Source organism: Salvia hispanica, chromosome 6, assembly GCF_029641045.1.
Source record: "Salvia hispanica isolate PSC_SH4W2 chromosome 6, Shi_PSC_v1, whole genome shotgun sequence".
NCBI lineage: Eukaryota > Viridiplantae > Streptophyta > Magnoliopsida > Lamiales > Lamiaceae > Salvia > Salvia hispanica.
This window is the reverse complement of record NC_142697.1, coordinates 33,116,925-33,139,849: the sequence shown is the minus strand read 5'-3', so window position 1 is coordinate 33,139,849 and position 22,925 is coordinate 33,116,925. Positions and strand designations below refer to the sequence as shown.

At 39.6% G+C, this 22,925-nt stretch overlaps 4 protein-coding genes across 7 annotated transcripts; 2 read left to right on the top strand and 2 right to left on the bottom strand.

Annotated features, from left to right (window-relative positions):
* Positions 1 to 944: 944 nt before the first annotated feature.
* On the top strand, positions 945 to 6,719 carry LOC148923633 (uncharacterized). The gene is made up of 2 exons (XM_089061562.1): positions 945 to 1,708; positions 6,710 to 6,719. The coding sequence occupies exons 1-2, from the start codon at positions 945 to 947 to the stop codon at positions 6,717 to 6,719; spliced, it is 774 nt and encodes a 257-aa protein (XP_088917688.1).
* Positions 6,720 to 7,863: 1,144 nt separating this feature from the next.
* Positions 7,864 to 13,643, bottom strand: LOC148923632 (uncharacterized). 4 transcript variants are annotated; one of them, XM_089061053.1, is made up of 5 exons: positions 13,083 to 13,643; positions 11,146 to 11,358; positions 10,812 to 10,955; positions 8,512 to 10,491; positions 7,864 to 8,400 (listed from the first exon to the last, which is right to left on the bottom strand). In XM_089061053.1, the coding sequence occupies exons 1-5, from the start codon at positions 13,597 to 13,599 to the stop codon at positions 8,012 to 8,014; spliced, it is 3,243 nt and encodes a 1,080-aa protein (XP_088917179.1). In that variant the 5' UTR covers positions 13,600 to 13,643; the 3' UTR covers positions 7,864 to 8,011. The 4 variants fall into 4 exon arrangements, with proteins under 4 accessions (XP_088917179.1, XP_088917178.1, XP_088917180.1 ...); XM_089061052.1 differs by having other exon boundaries at positions 7,864 to 8,415; positions 13,083 to 13,641; XM_089061054.1 differs by lacking the exon at positions 13,083 to 13,643 and adding an exon at positions 11,447 to 12,699 and having other exon boundaries at positions 7,864 to 8,415.
* Positions 13,644 to 18,123: 4,480 nt separating this feature from the next.
* Positions 18,124 to 18,795, bottom strand: LOC148923631 (uncharacterized). The gene has a single exon (XM_089061561.1). It carries the CDS (start codon positions 18,793 to 18,795, stop codon positions 18,124 to 18,126), a length of 672 nt encoding a protein of 223 aa, XP_088917687.1.
* A 2,537-nt stretch (positions 18,796 to 21,332) lies between these two features.
* On the top strand, positions 21,333 to 22,835 carry LOC148923630 (uncharacterized). The gene has a single exon (XM_089061560.1). The coding sequence runs from the start codon at positions 21,333 to 21,335 to the stop codon at positions 22,833 to 22,835; it is 1,503 nt and encodes a 500-aa protein (XP_088917686.1).
* The last annotated feature ends 90 nt before the right edge of the window (positions 22,836 to 22,925 follow it).

Genomic DNA, 22,925 nt, shown 5'->3' with positions numbered 1-22,925 from the left:
GAATAGACCATCAGGTAGGAATCCTTTATAATGGGTTCAACGAAAAAATCTCTAGTTTATTGGATTCAGGGGCGAATGGGGGATTCTTGAGGAAAGGAGGAGTTGTTGCTATGGAGGTGATAGAGGAATTAGCTACCAACAGTCGGGGTTGGTCCAAAGAGAAGCACAAAGCTGAAAGGCTAGATGCAGTGAAGAGACCATGTGGGAATGAGACATCTCAAGAATTGGCATCCATCAGAGCAAGACTTGAAAAATTAGAAGCTACAGGCAAAGAGGGGAATGTCATCAAAGATGTTAAATATGTCCAAAATGGGGGGTTCAATGTGAGCAAAGAAAAAAGAGTGGAGCCACCTACCAATGGAGAAAAATATGAGATGGGCATCCAAAAGATCTTGGAGGTGATGCTTGAAGATAGGAAGGTTAATGACACCAAGATCGGAGTGGTCGAAGCAAGGATAAACAACCTCGAGCAAGGAATGAACACAATCTCGGCAGCTGTAACCAATATTACCACTCAAATGGAGCAAATTCAGAAGAAGTTAGATGAGGATAGAGCAAAGGCAGCAGCAAGAGTGGATGATATTAACAAGAAGTGGGTGGCAAAGCAGAAATCTGGGGACTGCCCAGTCGCCGGCGGACCGCCGCAGACCCCGCAGCGGCCCGCCACTGAGACGGCAGAGTCAACCACGCAGGACTGCCCAGTCGCCGGCGGACCGCCGCACACCCCGCGGCGGCCCGCCACTGACAAGGCAGAATCGTCCACTAAGCAGGAGCTTGTGCGGCACAACGGGATTGTACTCCCTTTTCAGCCAAAGAGGAAGTTCAAGCTTGAAGAGCAGTTCAAGCAATTCCTTAACATGTTTTGCAAAGTCCATACTAACATTCCACTTGTTGAATCGTTGCAGGAGATACCAAAGTATGCGAAGCTACTAAGGGAGGCGGTAATGAGGAAGAAAAAGCCGACTAAAGCCGACCTTAAGCTACCGCATCATTGCAGCGAGATCATCCAAAAGGAAAGGGCAGTGAAGCAAAGAGATCCGGGCCAGTTCATCATTAGGTGCCGAATTGGAGAAGGAAAAGTTGATAAGGCCCTCTGTGATTTGGGAGCAAGCATCAACATCATGCCGCTGAAGTACTATGAAAAGCTCAACATCGGGCCACTCAAGACCTCGGATGTGACCATAAGGTTGGCCGATAACACGGCCATCAAAACGGTGGGTATGATTGAGGATGTCTTGGTGAAGGTAGACGATTTCATCTTTCCTGCCGACTTCATTATTCTTGATATGAAAGTAGACAAGAATGTACCTCTAATCTTAGGCAGAGATTTTCTAGCCACATGCAAAGCTCTTATTGATGTAGGTAGAGGAGAAATCACAATAAGTGACCATGGAGGAAAGTCGACCTACAATATCGAAAGCGCGATGCTTAAGTATGAAGAGGCGAAACAAGCTAAGATGGAGCATGATTGCAGGGAGGTCATGGTGACCGATTTGTCTAAGCCTTATGATCCATTTGGAGGGGAAGATCCTTCTAACCCTACTATATTCATTGTTAACACTTTACCTCAAGCTCCTAAAAAGGGCGAGCCTAATCCTACTAAGCCTATCTTGCAGGAAAAGTCTAAGAGAAAGAAGAGGAAGAAGACTCCACCTCAAGATGACCCTGAAATCTACGTGATCAAAACCTCGAATGGAAAATTCAAATGGTGGAAGAAAGTTCTCAACAAGTTGGTTCCATTCGCGGTGGCAGAGACTAAGATTGTTGGTACAAAGGCATCCCAAAGGAATCCTCACGATGGGGGATAACTCATGAGCTTCAAAGAACGTCAAGCTAAAGACGAAAAATAAGCGCTTGTTGGGAGGCAACCCAACAATTTTTGCTTTAATTTTAAGTATTTTTGGTTTTGGTTTAATTTTGTGCTTTGCAAAAATTTTCGCAGGTTCTGACCTCTCCGTGGCGACCGCCGCAAGCTCTGCGGCGGTCCGCCACCTGAACGCTGGAAAGCATCTTTGACGTGCGGCGACCGCCGAACAGCTGCGGCGGACCGCCACCTGGGCACAATTTTCCAGCGCGATTTTTCAAAATTCTTCGAATTTTCGCCCCGCTCAACCTCTACGCGAAATTTTTCAGGGTACGTTTTTGTTTTCAGTAGTATACTCACGTCCCTACCGACTCTACAAACTTATTTACAACAAAGTGGTGGACCGTGAGTTTAGGGTTTTCTTTTTGTTGTTAGTTGTTTTTGCTTTAATTTTCCAAAAACCCGTAGGAGATTTTTTGTGTTCTAAAAATGTTTTCTTGAATCCATGTCATGAACATAACATGAAGAACTTAGAAACACGCATGCTTAGGGACACATTAGACCGAGTTGCCAATGATATTATATTCCATCTATGTTTAAGTGTGGCTTAACGTTTTGATATGATGGTTGGGTGAAAAGGTGCATAATTAGTGAATTGCTTGTTCGCCTTGAATCGTGCTTCTACCTTGTGAGATTTGAGCCTTAAATTCTTTCTTGTGTGATTTATCTGTATGCATGTATATGTTTCTAGAACTTGCTCCTAGTCTACCTAAGTTTACATAGTGTTTAAGTTGATTTAGGAGGATGTTAGGCCGTCTTTTCTTAGCTACTTTTATATCCAAAATTTTCGACCCTCTCAAATTTTTCCTTTGGAGCCAATTTTGAGCCTTTGAGCCTTTTCTTTGGAAGCCAAAATAAATGGGGGGACAATTCCTTGGGTTAGTATAGTTTTTGTTATCTTCTTTTGTAAAGGAATTGGAGAGATAAGGAGGAAAGTATAAAAAGTAGTGTGCTTAATATCAAGAAAGTACAAGTTGTGAAATTGAGAAAAATTCCAAATATGTGCTTGATCTTAGAAAAAAAGAAAAGAAAGGATGTGTAAAAAAAAGAAGAAAAAAAAAGAAAAAAAAATGTGTGAAAGGTTGTGAAAAGAAAATAAAATCAAAGGATTGAAAGTAAATTGAAGGAGAAAAATAAAGTGTTAGAAGTGCCTTAAGTTTTAGAAAAGTGGAGTCATCTCAACTCTATTTGGGATATTTTTATATTTGAGTCACTTTTTAGCCAAATATTCCTCACCTACCAAAGAGCCTACGTTACACCCGAAAAGAAAGACCTTTCGGACTTTTGATGCTTAATCACATTGAATAGAGGAGGGATTAGACTTTGAGCAAGCCTATGGTAAACTTTGCATGATGCATGATTTGAGTGATTTACACTTTACCTTTATACACTTTGAGAGTGAGAGAAAGAACACTTCCCATCTTTGGAAGTCTGCCACATGTGAGTGCTTGAATTCAAGGTGTTCCACGAGTTTGTAATGAAAGTGCACTATTAAGCCTTGCTTGATTTGATTGTGTTAATCCATGCTTAATCTATTCTTTCATCTTTTGAGGCAATTATGACGTCTAGTCCTTGTGCATTCCGTGCGTCTATTCTTGTGTCTTTAGTGTTTTGTTCGAGGACAAACAAAAATGTAAGTTTGGGGGAGTTGATACGCCCGGATTTTGCACTGTTTTAAGGCCATTATTTGGTCCGTTTTTGTTATCAAAATCACTCTACATGTGCATTATTTGCATATTCTATACATTTTGGTATTTTGACGTGTTTTGTGAGAAATGTGCATATTTGAGCCGAAAAGGGGAGTAAAAACGCATAGTCTGGAAATCTGGAGTCAGACGGCGACCAGCGACCGGCGCGAAGTTGTACGGCGCCCGGCGGGCAGAGCTATGTGGCGGCCCGCCTCGGAAATTTACGCTAGGAGAAGAGTCTCGCCCGGCGACCGCCGGAGGACATGTGGCGGTCCGCCACTGAGGGGTCAGAGTCTCTGGACTCCAACGCGGCGACCGCCGGCCAAGGTGCGGCGGCCCGCCGGAGAAAGGCAGTGAATCCGACCAGCCCTAGATTTGCTCCAAGATTTACCAAATTTTGAAGATCTTTTCCTTCTATGATGAGGAATAATCTTCCCCTATAAATAGGACCTCAAGCTTCATCAAAAGAGTTTTTTCACACAACAAGAACACATTCATAGAGATCAAAAGCTAGAGTACTTCAATTGTGCAAGGAGTTGAAGAAGGATTTCAAGAACATCAAGAACGACAAGGATTCAACCTACGGGTTTTATTTGCTTTAGTTTTATGTTCAGATTGCTTTCCCTTCAATCTATGTTTTTAGTTTATTCAGTCATGTGTAACTAAACTCATAGGATTCTAGGGATGTGTTACTAGCAACTTTGGTTATACAATTCCGTTTTCTATTTAATATCCGTTTTGTTTTTACTTTGTTTCTTCCCTAAGTTAATCACGATGCTTCATAATTGAGTGACACAATTATGTATGATTCAATACAACTTGCTTCATAACTGTGACAGAGTTCTAGCGAGTTAGATCCACTTAGTAGACACTACAGTTAGCTTCCTTTAAAACGGCACTGTTAATTGAGAGTGAGGACTTTTCAAGGGTCTTAGGAGCTTTTTGGAGTTACGTGTTAGGATTGACAACCCTAATGTTAGTAATCAACGTTTGTATCGCATGAGCATAAGCTAGGTGACTCGTCCTTTCAAAGTATTAACTGTGCTAGGGTATTGTAGTTTGGAATTTGTATAACCATAAAAGCGAAAGCACATCCCTGGAATTCCCCTTATCTCTATACTTTTCTCTCCGTGATTTGCTTGCATTTAGTTGTTTACTGTTTTTAATATTTACTGTTTTCAAACTTTTACAAAAAATTCTTGTTTCTCCAGATAGTAATTGAGTTCTAGTAGAAGATAGACACTTTGTGTACATCTTCCCCGTGTTCGATACCCGGTACTAACCTTTTGCTATACTATACCTACTCTGTATACTTGCAGGTATTTATAGTTCAAATAAAAAGTGCATCACCCCGCTACCCGGGGGCGCTGCCCCCGGACCCCCGTCCATCATAATGAATTCAAATAAACGTGCACTCCGTACTTCCATACTTATATGATATATCACTATGATAATACTGATCAATCAAGTTTACCCAATTACACTAAAATATCCAACATATATTTAGGCTACGATTTACATATTGAAGGAGGAACTTGATAATATATTATAATTTGAGCTATTTGCTTGTTTGAGAAGAGGATTCTTCTTATTTCTTTGCTCTATATTCTTAGGTGGATTCCTAGTGAATTGAGAGTGTTTCTTTTGAGTGATTTTTATATCATATCCTACTTCACCATATATTTTCCCGGTGTCAAAGGAGAGTGTAAAGCTACATAAGAACAAAATCGAAAGAGCAAAGGAAAAGATAGAAGACTCCATGATACGCTCGGATTTTGCACTATTTTAAGGGCCATTATTTGGTCCGTTTTTTATGTCAAAGTCACTCTACACATCCATTATTTGCATATTTTGTCTATTTTGGTATTTTGACGTGTTTTGTGAGAAATGTGTATAATTGAGCCGAAAAGGGAGCCAAAAACGCAAAGTCTGAAAATCTAGAGTCAGACGGCGACCGCCGCGGATGTATGCGGCGACCGCCGGCGCCCGGCGGGCAGATCAATGTAGCGGTCCGCCTCGGAAAAATATGCTTGGAAGAGAAGTCTCATCCGGCGATCGCCGGAAGTCGTGCGGCGGTCTGCCGTAGAGGGAACAGACTCTCTGGAGTCCAATGTGGCGACCGCCGGCCAAGATGCGGCGGCCCGCCGGAGAAAGGCGGCGAATCCGAGAAGCCCCAGATTTGCGCCCAGATTTACCATATTTTGGAGATCTTTTTCTTCTACAACAAGGTTTGGCTTTCCTCTATAAATAAGACCTCAAGCTTCATAAAAAAGAGAGAGCTTCTACTTGCAAAATACTTCATAGAGATCAAGAGCATAGAGTACTTCACTTGCAAAGATTTGGAGAAGGATTTCAAGAACATCAAGAACGACAAGGATTCAACCTACGAGTTTTATTTGCTTTAGTTTTATGTTCAAATTGTCTTACCTTCAATCTATGTTTTTAGCTTATTCAATTATGTGTAACTAAACTCATAGGATTCTAGGGATGTGTTAGTAACGACTTTGGTTATACAAATTCCTTTTTCTATTTAATATCCGTTGTTTTTACTTTGTTTCTTCCCTAAGTAATTTTGATGCTGTATGATTGAGTGACACAATCGTGTATGATTTAATATAACTTGCTTCATAACTGTAATCGTGTATGATTTAATATAACTTGCTTCATAACTGTGACAGAGTTCTAGCGAGTTAGATCCACTTAGTAGACGCTACAGTTAGCTTCCCTTAAAACGACACTGTTAATTGAGAGTGAGGACTTTTCAAGGGTCTTAGGAGCTTTCTGGAGTTACGTGTTAGGATTGACAACCCTAACTTTGTAATCAACGTTTGTATCGCATGAGCATAAGCTAGGTGACTCGTCCTTTCAAAGTATAAACTGTGCTAGGGTATTGTAGTTGGAATTTTGTAAAACCATAACTGTGAATGCACATCCCTGGGATTCCCTTATCTCTATCGTCTTTCTCCGTGTTTTATTTGCTCTTAGTTGTTCTATGCTTTTATTGTTTTTAGTTTTCAAAAGTTTTCCAAAATCTTTTTCGTGTTTCCGGATAGTAATTGAGTCTTAGTAGAGGATAGACACTTTGTGTTTGTCTTCCCTGTTTTCGATATCCGGTAATAACCTTTAGCTATACTATATAGACTCTGTATACTTGCAGGTTTATTTAGTGCTAATAAAAATTGCATCACTTCATTAATTTGATGATCGGTTTCATTTGATAGACTGGTTTATTGATGATAGATGCTTTTATAGTGTAATTATGAATAAAAAATGTGTTCTGGCAATTTATTCCGATTCGTTTTAATATTTTGAGGATTCTGTTTGTTTGAATTTTTGACAGTAAAATATTCGTCCAAATATACATATGGAATATTAACTGGGGTTGCGTTAGTGTGCTAACTAATTTTATAGTAATAACTAATAACTTTCAATATTGTGTGTTAAAATTATCACACAAAGACATAATTATATCAATACAACATGTAAATTTAAGATGTCAACACAAAGACATAAGTTTATCAACACAAGAAAATTGATAAATTTATGTCTTTGTGTTGATGTTTTTAACATACAAAATTGATATTAGTTATTAGTTATTACTGTAACTTAGTTAGTATTTGATCACACACCATATCAATTGTGTTACATCTTTTTTGAAGACTAGTCTTCAATACATAAATATATATTCATAGCTCTTCAGTTGCACATAATTTATGAAACTTTAATCGCTGATTTTTTAAAACAGAGATATTTTTTAGCGGTACGGCCTTACAAATAATTTTTTTAATAAGAAAATAACCGTTGGTGTAGAGTTATTATTAAGATTTATGATATAATCAAGACACTCTCACAAGTAGGAAAATAGTACTAGTAATAGTCAAGACGGTCTCTCCAAGTAATATAGTACTACATAAAAAAATTTGTACTTGCCTTAATGTTTTAACTAGTGCAAAATCACTTTAAAATCAACATTACGTCTTATATTTCTGATATGTTTTAAACATTAAACTAATTGAATACCGTCAAACATCAAATCCTACAGAACTAGTACAAAGTTTTTTGTGTAAATTTATGTGAACATCTTTGATTGCTAGATGAAGTAACAAGCAGATATATTTGCAGCTCTCAGTAAAATAGTGCTCAAACATACTCTGCATTTTTCAGCATCCACTCTTGCTAAAATTGTGCTATTAATTAATACTCAGAAAATTACACTTGCCATGTGCCATGTGGAATTCCTACATTGTATCATTGTCTTTGTGTTCCTTATCCCGATGTGAAAGTTATATATCTTCATCAATATTAAACACATTAAAATGCAAGATAGCTGAATCATTCATTAAATCATGAACTACTACTAAAAAGTACTAATAAGCAATAGTTGAACTCCAATCTTCTAGATTAGTGTTCACATAACAGTGACAAACAATGTGATTTCAGCAACTATACATCCGAGCTATCAAACCTCATTACTAGCGATCCTAACAGAAAAAGCAGATCGTGGACGACGAGTTCTTGTACCTGCCACAATAGTAGCATAGATCTTGTGCAGAGCAGTCGCTGCTTCAATCATGTTGATTCTTTCATTTGCTTTATCAACTAAACATTTCATTGCCAATTCAAACATTGATAATATACATTTCTCCTTCACAGCGTAATGTTGATCTTCACGTGATAATAGAACAGGCACCATTAATTCAGTTGTTGTTTGTAGCCTTAATGCTTCACTTACCCACTCCTTTAAGCTCCTTTCTTCACCGAACATATCGTCTGTTGGCCTTTTTCCAGTGAACATCTCTAGCAGCAATATCCCAAAACTATATACATCCCCATTTGTCGACACTCTACCTTGCATTCCAAACTCTAATTGTGTCACATGCATTCAACATTTTGCTAGAATTAGGTGAAACATTTATATATGACAAAATTTAAGTTTGAAAAAGTAGTATCATGCATTACCTGGTGCTACATAACCGATGGTTCCCATTGTTTGTGTTTGGATGTCTGTTTCTCCTCCATCAAAAATCTTGGAAATACCAAAATCAGCAAGATGAGCAGTCATGTCTTGATCAAGCAACACATTGCTTGGTTTTATATCACAATGAACGATGGGGAATGTATGGCCATGGTGAAGATATTCCAACCCTGCTGCAACATCAACTGCTATTTTCAATCTTTGTATAAGATCTAGACTATACATGTCCAAGTGTAACCATTTATTCAAGCTTCCATTTGGCATGTACGTCATAATCAATGCTGTAAACTCTTTGTTACAACAACATCCAACAATGCGAACCAAGTTTCTGTGTCGAATGCTACTCAATATAGTAGTTTCAGCCTTAAAGCTCCTTGTTGCTCCTTGACGTTCCATGTTGAACACTTTTACTGCAACTCTCACCCCATCAGAAAGTATTGCTTCGTATACAGAACCAAAACTACCTCTTCCAAGTAGCTTGGTTACACTAAATGAACTTGTTCCTCGTTCAAGTTCTATGTAAGAAAATATTCCGCATTCCATAGTTGAAATAGCAGCTGAGAGTTCTGCTATTTTCCGTTTACGCATGCTCATGAGAACAAGCATTACAATCACCACAATGGCAACTAAAATCCCCGTCGGCACCATGAGTTTCTTCAACCATGATCGATGATGATTTTCTGGGCAAGGTGCAACTTGGAATTTGATTGGACCACAAAGATCTAAGTTATGGGTAAAAGACACAGCACTGAAGTTACGAAAGTTGCCCCCATCTGGAATTTTTCCCTCCAGTTTGTTGTTTGAAATATTAAAGTTTTCAAGAAAGATGAGGTTTTCTAATGACTTGGGTATTGGTCCAGAAAGATTATTGTAAGATAAATCCAATATAGTCAAACCTTTAACTTCTCCCAATGATTGAGGAATAGAGCCACTAAACATATTATTTGATAAGTTCAGAAATGTTAGTGATTGGCAACCATCAATTGAGGTAGGAATAACATCTGAAAATTGATTGGATGATAAATCCAAGGAGTTAATCATCTTTAAATTTCCAACTTGAGATGACAATCGACCGTTCAAATGATTGGAAGACAAGTTCAGAATCACAAGGTCTGTGATAATCCACAAGCTAGGAGGGATAGTTAAATTCAACTGGTTGGAATCTAAGTAGATCTCTCTCAATGATTTAACATCACTCAAACATTCAGATATTGGTCCTACAAACATGTTACGAGCAAGGTTCAACTCCCCCAAATGATACAGTCGGCAAAGATCGTTAGGGATAGACCCCACCAATCGATTGTCACTAAGATATAGTGTTTGGAGTTGCTTCATTTTTCCAATTGTTGGTGGAATGTGACCACTCAGTTGATTCTCACTCAAATGGAGATTTAGCAAATAGCTTAACTTTCCTACTTCGAACGGAATGACACCCATGATGTTGCATGCGACTGCATAAATATTCTCAAGAGATGAGGAAAAATTCCCAAGTGAAGTGGGTAAAATGCCATTAAGTGGATTGTGTGATACTTCTAGCTTCCTCAAATGTCGACAATTAGTCAATGAAGAGAGAAATGTCAATTCCTGAGTTGGAAAATCTTCTCTACTTAAATTATTTCTCGAAAGACGAAGTACTTCTAGGAGCTTTAGATTACCAAAGAAGGGTATGGAGCCACTAAATGAGTTGCCAGGCATGTCCAAGATGATAAGTTTAGAAGCATTGGTGATAGAACTTGGAATTGGGCCACTGATTCTGTTTTCAGCCAAAACAAGCCATTCAAGGTTGGGAAGTGAACTCCCCATATCTACTGGAAGAGTACCAGAAAACTCATTGAACGAAATTGATAATTTCTTTATTGTTGATATATTGAATAAGGACGATTGGATGGACCCATATAAGGAATTACAGAACATGGAGAAAGTTTCAAGTTTTGGCAGAGTGCCAAACTCTTGTGGTAGTTCACCTGCCATATATATCCACATTGATAATTACAATAATACACATGCTAAGTTATATGTTTGTAATAAATTAAATGGAACCCTTATTCACCTAGTCAAATTGAAGGTTTTTTATCAATTTGAAAAACGAGTTATTTAAAATTTTCCTAACGGGATGTATTTACTAAAGGATATTTGTCATCATAAAGAATGTTAAAAGTACATATAAGCCAAAAAGGAAAAGTTGTTTAATTGGTAAATCCATGTGACAAATTAAGCATCGAACTTCATCTAAATAATTTGAGGAAGTCATAAACAAAAGGAAGGAAGGATCAAGTATAAATACCTGTGAAATGATTATACGCCAAGTTAAACTCTCTAAGCATGCTTGTATTTCCAATTGCACGAGAGATGGTTCCACTGAGATTGTTGTTGTTTAGGTACAAGATCTCAAGATGTTTGCATTTCCATACATTTAGTGGAATCTGACCTACAAATTAGCACTTCCAATTGTTAGTCTTTTAGTCCATCATTTAATTACTGATTCTCTTTTGTAAAATTATTACATCTTCTTCGTATTGACTGTATTCACAAAAAAAATACCTAACTCGGAGGTGGAAATATTTTTGTTTGTTTCAATAATTTTACTTACTAACGATAACAAAGGGGAAATCTCATACCTTGTAAGTTGTTATGATCCAGATATAACTCCTCTAACAAAAGCAGATTGAGAGAAGTTGGCATATTTCCAGACAAACTGTTATTTGATAGGATCATGAATTTCAACGAAGATATGTTGAACACTGAAGATGGAATATTTCCGGACAGGGAGGAGGATGGGATGCTCAACACCTCTGACTGTGAAAGATTTCCTATTTCTTCAGGGATCATTCCTGCATTTTTTGACATATAAAGATATAATGAAACTCTTTGCTTGATTTTCCCATTATGCTTATGAGTAGGGATGTCAATCGGGCTAACCCGTTCGGGTTCGGGCCAACTCACTCGGGTTGTCAGGCTATTCGGGTTATGAATTTTTTGGGTCATAAATTTTCGACCCTAACCCTAGCCCACCGGGTTTCGGGCTAACCCATCAGGCTATTCGGGCCTACAAACTTTCAAAATTAATCTTTCGTAATCAAATTTTCCTCAAAAAATAATATTAGTTTTTAGATATTTTTTCTTCTTAGTGTTAGAATCGTATAAAATCTTTTTCATAGTTTTCCTCAATAATAGTTGGAAAGAAGCATTTCATCTCGATCAACTACAATCTAAGCAAAGATAAAAAAAATTAAATCAATTAATTTCAATTAAAGCTTGTGTTCGTGTTATTATTTTGGCATTGTTTCATAATTATTTCTTTATGAAAATTAAAAATCATATCTTACATGAATCATTATTGAAACGATAACTATATTGAGATTTTGATGGGTTAATTCTTAATTTTGTATTGATTTGCTTTGTTGGTAGTAAGACAGTAGTGACATATGAGGGGGCGATGGAATAAAGTTGAGGTGAAACTTTAAAGTTGATAGCGTGTGATTGAGTGGAACAGTGTAGTAGAATCTAGATCGAAGAAGACTTATGATTATGCCACATTAAATTCAAAAATATAAAATTTCAATATTTTTTAATTAAAAGTTGCAACCCGTCGGGCCGACCCGCAACCCGTTCGGGCCAACCCGTTTAACCCGCCAACTCATTCGGGCCAATCCGTTTAGCCCGTTTTGTATTCGGGTTTCAAAATTATAGCCCTAACCTGCTCATTTTACCGGGCTATTTGGGCCGACTCACAGGTTTCGGGTTGAACTGACATCCCTATTTATGAGTAAGTTTAGTTTGAATAGACGTTTATTTGCTTAGCATATGTCTAATACAAAAAACTGATTTATTTCTTCAAAACCATCTTTTCGCTCATTGTAGCATAATTTCATTTTCTATTGACGTTTTGGCTTCGTATGCTGGAAAAGCATCTAAATCTCTCCCGTGGAAGTAGTAATAACATTATGATAAAAATTCATGGGTTGGGTTCCATCCTAAAATCAATAGGTGATAGGAGGAGTGGCCCATAGAACTTATATACTAGTTTCAATTTTCTCTTAAGACACCAATGTGGGACAATTATATGTTATTATTTTTTAGTTTCAATCGCCAGCACATTCAAATCATTTATCCTTTTCAAATTATGGAATTGTAATATAGTAGAAATTAAATGTAGATGTAACTAAAAAGAGATGCGTTTACCTCTAAAATCGTTAAAGCCGAGCCACAACTCTCTAAGCATACTCAAACTTCCAATTTCACTTGGGATTTTTCCATTGAAATGATTGATGGATAATAACAGCCGCTTAAGGTGTCTGCATTTCCCTATGTTTGGTGGAATTTCTCCAAAAAAGTTGGTTGCCCGAAATATCAAGTGCTTCAATATTTGGGAGATTATCGCACATATCACTTGGTAGCAAACCAGATAGGCTATTATTTCTAATTCTAATTTTTCTAAGAGAAGACACATTGAAAATACCATGTGGTATGGACCCACTTACCTGGTTATAATTCAAGTTTAATATTTGTAACATCTGGTTATTGGAATTGCTAGCCAAAGATGAAGGAATTGTACCTAAGAAAGTGTTGTTGTACAAATAGAGTTCCTCCAGTTGAGGTAAACTCCCCAACCATGTTGGTATTTCTCCGGTGAATGAATTTGCTCCCACATTCATAACCTTCAAACGACGCAATTTAGATAGCTCAAAGGGTAAGAAGCCACTGAAATTGTTGGAGCTGATATCCAAATATCTTAGAAACGTTAGGTTTCCGAGATGTGGAGTGACAGTTCCAGCAAGGTCGTAGCAAGAGAGATTGAGAGACACGACACGACGGTCTTTGAGGCTGCACGACACACCAATCCAATTACAGACTGATGTATTTTGTGACCAATTGGTGCTCAAGATAGCATTAGAGTCGGAAGAGATGGAGTTTTTGAAGGAAATAAGAGCATGTTTTTCGGTGATGAAAGAATTAAAGGAGAGGGTAAAGCTACTTAAGAATAAAATGGAAAGAGCAAAGGAGAAGATAAAAGACTCCATTAATTTGGTGATTGGTTTCATTTGATATAACACACTCTTCATAGTTATCATCTCATATAAACGGAGTATGATTTTTAACTTTTTTGTTGATATTTATTTTATTCCGTTTGATTTGTTAGGATTCAATATATTTGAGTCTTCGTCAATGAAATATATATAGGCCAACGGAGTATGATTTTTTTTTTTTGTTGATATTTATTTTATTCCATTTGATATGTTAGGATTCAATTTATTTGAGTCTTCGTCAATGAAATATATGCCAAAATATGCATGTGGAATTTATTAATGGGATTCTTGTAAACGTATATATGATGACGATGAGAAGGAGACTTGTGTGTCACTTTCTGTAGCTACAAAATTCTATTGTAATGTGGAAATTTATATGTTCTAACAAAATTAAGAATAGGATAAGAAGCAAATAAATGATGTCTATACATGTGTTGTGTATTCAACTGGGCAAGCGATGGTCGTCGTGTCAACTCAACTGGCACACTTTATCACTGCCCCTCCTGTGTTAGTGTCACTATATCTATCTATACATCAAGATTTTGGATTGTTAGAAGAAATTTAAATGTATTGACGAAATTTCAGAAAAACAATTTCCACACTCTACATACATATAACATTACATGTTCAACAGGGCAAATCATGAGGCGGGGTCGTCATCAACTTCAGTCTTTCGACAATTGTTTTTATGATATTATTGCATTTATATATGTGCTGTGAATTAATTTCAAATTCATATTAACGAAAAGTGCAAGCTTCCTCATTTTATTAATTGATTGGGATATAAATCACTCATATATGAGCACCCACACTACACTTTGCACCTATATCGGCATCAATTTGTTTGAGCAAATTACAAGCCTAGGCCTTTCTAGTGTGGGCTGAATTAGAACTTGAAATCTTGTTAGCCCAGCCCAGCCCAACTATAAATCAACGTATCAATCATATAGGCCTATTAGCGGTATAGTCTTGCAAGAAAGAATAAAAAAAAACCATTGATATAGTTATTGTTAAGATTTATGATATAATCAACACACCTTCTCAGGTTAGAAAATATATAGGTAGTGACGGAGGATCTAGGATTCATAAATGAAGGGGGCGAAATATATATTAGTATATGGCAATTTTTTTCGATTTTCGGGGCGACGCCGGGGCAAATGGAGGGGGCGGACATGGTAATTTTACGTCCGGATAAGAATGTCTCTCCAGAGGGTGCGACCACCCCCTCCTACCCCCCCTAGATCCGCCTGATCAAGAATGTATATGATGCGCCCCAGCCGCTCAACGGAAATAGCGACAGCGACACTCCGGGAGAGACGCCGCTGGATGGCGATGGTCAGGAGGACGATAATGAGTATGAAGAGGAAGTTCCACCGGACACAGTGGAGGTAGCACCAGTGCAGGAGCAAAGGTCCATTCCAACGTCGAAACCGAAGAGGAACGCACGTCCGCCGGACAGGCTCGGCGAGTACGTCCCAAAGTAGAAGAGACGATGGTTTTGTTTTATGCTTTCATTTATTTCTTTCCTTTTATTATTTCTTTTTTGATATTTTTATTATTTAATTGCATTAAGAGTCGAGCGTAATTATAAGCTCCGTTTCGGGTTTTCTTTGTTGGTTCTTTCCCGAGATAAATAGGATTAGGTCGAACCAACCCTAGGGTCCTTAGATCTATAAATAGGGCGTTTTGTCAGAAGGAATTCATTGAATAATAAACATCTATTTTGCCCTAATAATATTGCAAGCCAAGTTATCTCATAAATCCTAAACTTGACGCTTCCCGACGGGGAAGAATTCCCGCGCACAGGTTTAGTTTACAGCCGTTGACCCGCTGCAGGGCGCCGGCAGTTTGGTTCGATCGCCGCGCGAAGCTGCCGACCACCGTTAAGGGGAAAAACCCCTTAACATCTGGTGCTTTCACGTGTGTACTCATGAAGCGCTACAATAACAACGGGAAAGGAGTTTGGGGCACCTCGCTCCCAGACACGTTTGCCGAGGGATCATCGTGACGGAAATACCCAGACGGTCGTCGCGACCAGGGAGGGTTTCCCCGCTTCAGTCAGGACGACGGGGAACCAATCCGCCGCCCCCAGGATGAACCGAACACCGAGGAGTCCGTGGGCGGGAAGCTGGATCGTATGTTGGAGAGGTTGGACAGGGGTTCCTAGAAGACGTGCGTCATCGATTTTATCCGTAGAGCTTTCAGAATTATTTTGGCCTATTGGCTAAATTGACGCAGACTGGATCAGTAGTGGACTACCACGACACTTTCGAGAAGTATTTGAATCGGATTCAAGGGATTCTAGAGTCCGAGCTTTTTACAATATTTGTGGCGGGTCTCAAACCAGATTTGCAGGAAAGGGTTCGCCTACATCGACCTTCGTCACTAGCAAGGGACATGACACTAGTGCTGGAATTTGCAGCCACTCAACCGGAGAGGCCATCACAACCACCACCTCAGAATAATTGGCGATCTTGGCCATCGCGTGATACACGAGGGCAACCTGGAGCTTTTGCATCGCAACCTCCTTCACAGCCGATTGTCACAGGCGCTATTCAGAGCCCTTCCACTCGCACATCGGACCAGCCACGTTTTCTTAGTGGACGGATCAAAGCATCAGTACCCCTTTTGGTTTATCCCATACCCAACAAAGACACATTTGGTTGCACAAGGGGAGAATTTGGTTCTCTCGTGTTTAGGAATGTGGACGTAGACTGTACACCCAAAGACTTTCGGTGTCATGCTAAGGGATTCAGGTATTTTGGCTTGTGTGGAGAGAATATCGAGAAGTGTTTTTTTGTTGAGGATTTTTGTGGGCAATCTGTTGATAAGGTAGACGGAGGTTACTATAGCTTCACGCCAAAGGAAGGTGGGGACTTTAGATTCGATCATAAGGGCACGGGTAACTTCTAAGATGGTTCTGTTTTTTCTCTCAGCCACCCCATTTTGTTCCGGAGTATAAGCACATGAGGTTTGATGAACAAGACCATTCTTTCTAAAAAGTTCAGATATGGTGTTGTTGACAAATTCCCTTCCATTATCTGACCGAAGGACTTTTATGGTGATTTGGAATTGAGTTTGAATCATATGGAAGAAAAGGATAAATTTATTGGTCACTTCAGATTTGTGTTTCTAAAAATAAATCCAAGTCATCCTAGTGCAATCATCAATAAATGTAACAAAATATTTGAACCCATTTCCCCCAATAACTGGTGTCGGACCCCAAACATCAATATGCACTAGATCAAACATAAATTTCATACGAGTATTTGAAGGCTTAAAAGATTGTCTGTGGCTCTTGGCCAAAACACATGTCTCGCAAGAAAAATTTTTAGGAAGTGCAAAATCTGGAAACAAAAGCTTAAAATAACCAGGGGAAGGATGTCCTAGTCTTTTGTGCCTCAGCCAAGCCTCCTCTTTCGTAGATCCGTGAGCCAGCATCGCAGTACTATGTTGAGCTACCCCATCCACGTAGTAGAGTCCTTAGTTCTCAGTACCACGCCCAACGATTTTCCTCGTCCGAATATCCTGTAAAATACAAAAACTCGAATGCATTAGGAGTGTACAGTTCAACTCTCCTGTCACATGAATCACAGACATCAATCTCTGAGATAAACTCGGAACAAATAAGCGGTTTGATAATCGAAGATTTGGAGAAATCTCTATAGTTCCAATCCCGGCCACTGTAATTAGTTCCCCATTTGCAGTCCTAATAAAAGTCTTAGTAATTTCACCAAAATCAATAAAATCATCTCTTTCAGGTGTCATAGTATCTGTGGCCCCACAATAAAAAATCCAACCCTTCCTGTTTATTCTATCATTATTTTGCATTTTTAAATGTAGCGGAAAAATTTATCAGAGGTGCAAAACGATTCTCGGTATCAATGGTATCATTTTCTGGGGCAAATTTAGAATTACCAAATTTCGTGGGTGACTTATCATATTTCAATAGATCTGAGGGCTTATACATAAAATGGGGTTACTGGCGAAATTTAGGCAAAATAGAGGAACTGAATTGAAATTTAAGAGTGTTATTAGGATTTGGTGGGTGACCAAACCCGTTACCTCCTTTTAAACCGCCGCCACCCCAATTCATCGCCTCCCCCACTCCGGCTCTCTCCACGAAGTTTCCGACCCGGATTCCACCGCTGCTGCCTTTGCCACCACCACCACCAGCGCAATTTCGGGATGATTGGTGTTATCCCGTTTGTTCCCGTCACCGATTACTCCGTCCCGTTGTGCGATTTGGGCGTTCTGTCGCTGTCCCATCTCTGCGATGTTGGCGGCGGCGAACTTCGCCAAAGCCCGTGCTCTCTGCCTCTCGTCCCACCATTCCGGGTATCCCACCCGTAGGAAGCAGTTCTCCCTTGTGTGTTTGTTTTTCCCACAATGGGAGCACCATAGTTTGCTTTTGTCTGGTTTCGCTCCGGTTTGGTGGCCGGCTCCTCCGGCAGGTGACAATCGCGGTCCATTCCGGTTATTGGGTCGATCTCTTTGCGCTCCAAATCCGTAAACTATCTCCCCCGGTGATGCATCGACGCTTCCCACGCCAGAGGAGTCTCCGGTGAGTTAAGAGGACGCCGGTGGCATGATCTTCTGTTGAGCCGCCTCCCTCTTCACATATCCGTAGGCTTCTTCAACTGAGAGGTATGGCTCTAGCTTGAGAATGTCATGCCGGATTCCGGCGAACTCCTCATTCAATCCAGTGAGGAATTTGATCAACCGTTTCTCACTTGAGAATTGCCGGAACTGCTTGATTCCTTTGTCACAGCACGTCACCGGCGATTTTAGGGTTCTGTCAACATTCACCCACAAACCGTGGATTCGACGGTAATAAGTTTCGAGATCCAAATCCCCTTGTCTAATTGAGATTACCTTGTCTTCCAGGTCATATATCAGGTATTGATCCGCCTTGCTCTCGAAGGTGATTTGTAAGTTGTCCCACAATGCTTTGGAAGTCTGGTGATGGGCAAAATCGGCATTCTCAGTTTCGATATTGTCGACGATCCATGAGAAGACCACGAGATCGGTTTCCTCCCAATCGCGGTATCCCTTGATGTCTGGTTCGGGTGGTTCGTCGGTGATATGGGAGTATCCCCTTCTGCTCCCTATCGCGACCTTCATCAGTCGTGACCACAACGGATAGTTCTTTCCGTTCAATTTGAACGGCACAGTAACATTCCTGGTCGTTCTTAGTTTGGATGATTCGGTTGTTACTTTCTCCTCCTCTGAATCTGACATATCTGTGTATAAGGATAGGGATAGGTTTCTGTGTTTGGTTTTAGTTTCTTGGCCGAGAATTGGGTATAAAAACAGGCTATGATGAAAGTTTTCTGAGCCAGAATTTCTCCTGCTCTGATATCATGAAGAATCGTATTTGGGGAATTAATGTTGTAATCTTATTTCATGAATGATATTACAGAGACTACAACCTTTTATAGACAAAGGTCTAATTTACATATGGTAATACAATCAAAGAGATCCTATTCTATTTACGGAGAATGATCAATTAGAATAAATCATATTAATGCTATGCTTTCTTTCCAACAGCCTCCGAGTCATATATTCTAGAACTGCATCATACTCCCCTTCTTGAAAAAGACTCGTCCTCGAGTCTGTCCTCGAGTCTGCTTTAATGGAATAACATTTTAACCCAATTAAAATATGTCCAACTACATTAGTCATAATGCCATCCCATTCTGCCCAATTTTTCTTACGTCTTCTCTTTTTTCTCTTTGTATTATGATTAACTTGCAAACTATTCTTCGAACCCATCGGCCTTACCCTCTTTCCAATCCCAAATCCACCACCATAGCCTTCTACAATCTCCTTGTATTGTAGGCACTCTTCTGTTGCAAGGCACGTCCCTTCTCCATCAAATTGAATGCTTCCACCTTCATCCATGCCCACCCATTCATCCCAAATTTTATGCTTCGTTCTCGGCTGGAGGCCCAAGAGGCGGTTTCCGACCAAGTAAGGAAGCTGCTTATTCAGCTTACTTCTTTCCTGATTCTCTTTTATCTTCTCGCGGAATGAATACAACTCCAAATTGCTCCACTGTAACTCTTCCTTAAAAGTACGGATTTCATTATCCAGAAGACGGGAGACGTGAGTAATGTCCTCGTAGTCATGGAGGAGAGTTGGTCGTTCTCAAAATTGTCCTCCACCATCGGCATCGCCGTACTGATCCAACTATTGTCCTTATCGTCATCGACGACAACGCTCTTGTCTTCGGCAGCGTCGTCAAATTTCACGGAAGGAGACTGGGATTTGCTCATCAATCCAGGGAGCTCATAGAATATATCCTCGTCGTATATCATACACCGGCATCGACAATATATCCTCATCGTATACGGGCTTATCAGACACCGGTATCGAAAATATATCTTCGTCGTATACGGGCTCATCATACACCGGTTTCGACAATATATCCTTGTCGTATACGGGCTTAGACTGACCACCGTAGACGTCGTTGAATAACGAATCGTCCACTGATTGACGCTCCAACGCATTAGATCTCATCGGGTTGGGTTCCCCCGACGCTTCTCCAATCGCGCCAATCGTCGTTGTAGGTCTCGAACCTGTTTTCGCAGATCACCATTCTCGATGTCGCGCTGGAGGTCTCGAACCTGTTGTCTCAGATCATCGTTCTGAATGTCGCGCAGATCACGTTGTCGTGCAGCCTCTTCGTTTGGGAGATCTTCACGTCCCCCACCACGACCGCCACTACGAGGATCGCCACGTCTGCCGCCATATCTACGTTCAGCCATTGATAATCAACCTGGATCGTATACCAAATGATGCAGAAACGGTATGAGAATGATTAACTGGAACATAAAAAGAACTCAACTAATTGAGAACTTAAAGAGTAAACACTGGATGTAAAATTAATAATCAAAAGTCTGTCTTTTAAGATCAACAATGAGGCCTTTATATAGGCAAAGGGAAATCCTAAACTTATGGAAAGAAAATAACTAAAAAGATTATAAGCAAAAATAACTATAAGGAAATAATCAAAAAGGAAAACCTATTCTATTAACTAGGAAATAAATAAAACCAGAATAATAACTTGCTTAGCCTCCAAGTCATATATTCTAGAACTGCATCACAAAATTAGTTCTCAAGTGTATAAAGCATTTTGCTCTTGCAGTGTATCAGAAATTTACTTTGCAAATTAAACTATATATGAAAGCACAGTGACTATATAGAGCATCGATGTGTTCAAGAAAGTTGAAAATTACCAGATAAGCTGATGATGGCCAAGCTCAGTAATTGTTGAAATTGTTAAGCTCAATTACTTAACAATTACGGAGTGGTGATGAAGGTGCTGCATCACCACCTTATCATAGTAGTGTAAGCTTGTGAATTCTCCATGGCTAAAAAGAAGCCACAACTACATTACATAGATGGCGGTGGAGTATATGGTTACAATTTGAAGATTAGTGGTGGTCTTAATTAGGCCACGTAGTATAGATGTGTAGTAAACTAGTTAGCTTTGTTTACCTATAAATAGGGAGTGCTTGTTGTCATTGTATAATCAATCATAAGAAAAGAGAATTGAGAGAGTTAAAAGTGAATTGAGAGAAAGAGCCGTAGCTCTAAGTTAAGAAAAGAGGAGAGAGTTTTGTAGTGCCGAAGCACTTTGATTGTATTTTGTAATCCTTTTGTGAGAAGTCTATAAATACTTATCCTCCATATTTCATCCTTGTTGAGTGTTCCTATACTTTGTGTGTTAAATTTCCAACAAATCTGGTATCTAGAGCCACTCGATCCTACCTATGGCGGCAACGTTGAACATGGTCCAGCCCCAAATTCCCAAATTAGAGAAACACAATTATGGGAATTGGAGTATTCAGATGCGAGTCTTGTTGCAATCACAAGAGTTGTGGAATATTGTTCAAGACGGCTACACCGAACCTGCATCCAAAGAAGCCGAAGATGCACTGACGAACAACCAGAAGAACGCCCTCAGAGATGCAAGGAAACGAGACAAGAAGGCATTATTCAATATCTATCAAGGTATTGATGAAACCACGTTTGAGAAAGTAAGTGCAGCCACCACGTCAAAACAAGCCTGGGAGATTCTGAAGAATGCTTTCACCGGCGTTGATAAAGCGATACGAGTTCGACTGCAGATCCTACGTGGTGAGTTCGAAAGTTTGGCCATGTCTGAAACGGAGAGCATTTCAGACTATTTCACAAGAAAATTAGTTATTGTAAATCAAATGAAAAGGCAAGGGGAGAACATTGATGATGTTCGTGTCATTGAGAAAATTCTTCGTTTCTTGACGTCGAAATTTGAGCACGTCGTTGCTGCTATCGAAGAATCAAAAGATCTCAACACCATGTCCATCGACCAGTTGCAGAGTAGCTTGGAAGTCCACGAGCAACGCATGAAGAAAAAGACTACTCCGTCACTTGAGCATATGCTACAAGCAAAGATGTCAATCCAAGAAGACAAGAAGTTTGAGCCTGGGACATCACGTGGTGGATACAACCGAGATCGAGGCCGAGGTCGAGGCTATCGTGGCCAGGGAGGACGCGGCCAGAATTACCAGTATGAAGGAGGACGTGGACAGAATTACTTAAATCAAGAAGGACGAGGACAGAATTATCAAAACGAGGGAGGACGTCAAAACTTCACTTATCGAGGCAGAGGTAGAAATTCTTATGGACAACGAGGACGAGGAAGAGGACAATACAGAGGCGGTTATTCTCAAACCTACAATCAACCAGAGTTTGGTAAATCAAATGTTGAGTGCTATATTTGTCACGAATTCGGGCATTACAGTTATGAGTGTCCAGTAGCCGGAAATACCAATCAACAAGTCAATTATGCCGAAGGTGGAGACGATGATGAGCAGGTAATTTCAACCTCTCTTTTTACTCATAAAGGGCTTGAAGGTGATCAGAGTAGCACGTGGTACTTGGATACAGGAGCGAGTAACCACATGTGCGGGAACAAGGAACTCTTCGTGGAGCTAAAGGAGACATCCTATGGGGACGTGACCTTTGGAGATTCCTCAAAAGTTGCGGTGCAAGGAAAAGGTAATATCTTGATTAAGCTGAAGAATGGAAATCATGGTTTTATATATGACGTCTATTATGTGCCTGCCATGAAAAGTAATATTTTGAGTCTTGGTCAATTGCTGGAGAAAGGATTTGATGTTAGTATCAAGAATTCCCGCCTTACTATCAATGATGCTCGTGGTAATTTGGTTGCCTGTGTGAAGATGTCCAAAAATAGATTATTTGCATTGAATATGAAACAGATATGTTGAAGTGCATGAATTCCATTGTTAAAGATGAATCGTGGGTATGGCATTTGCGTCTTGGATATCTAAATTTTGGTGGTTTAAAGCTTCTTTCCA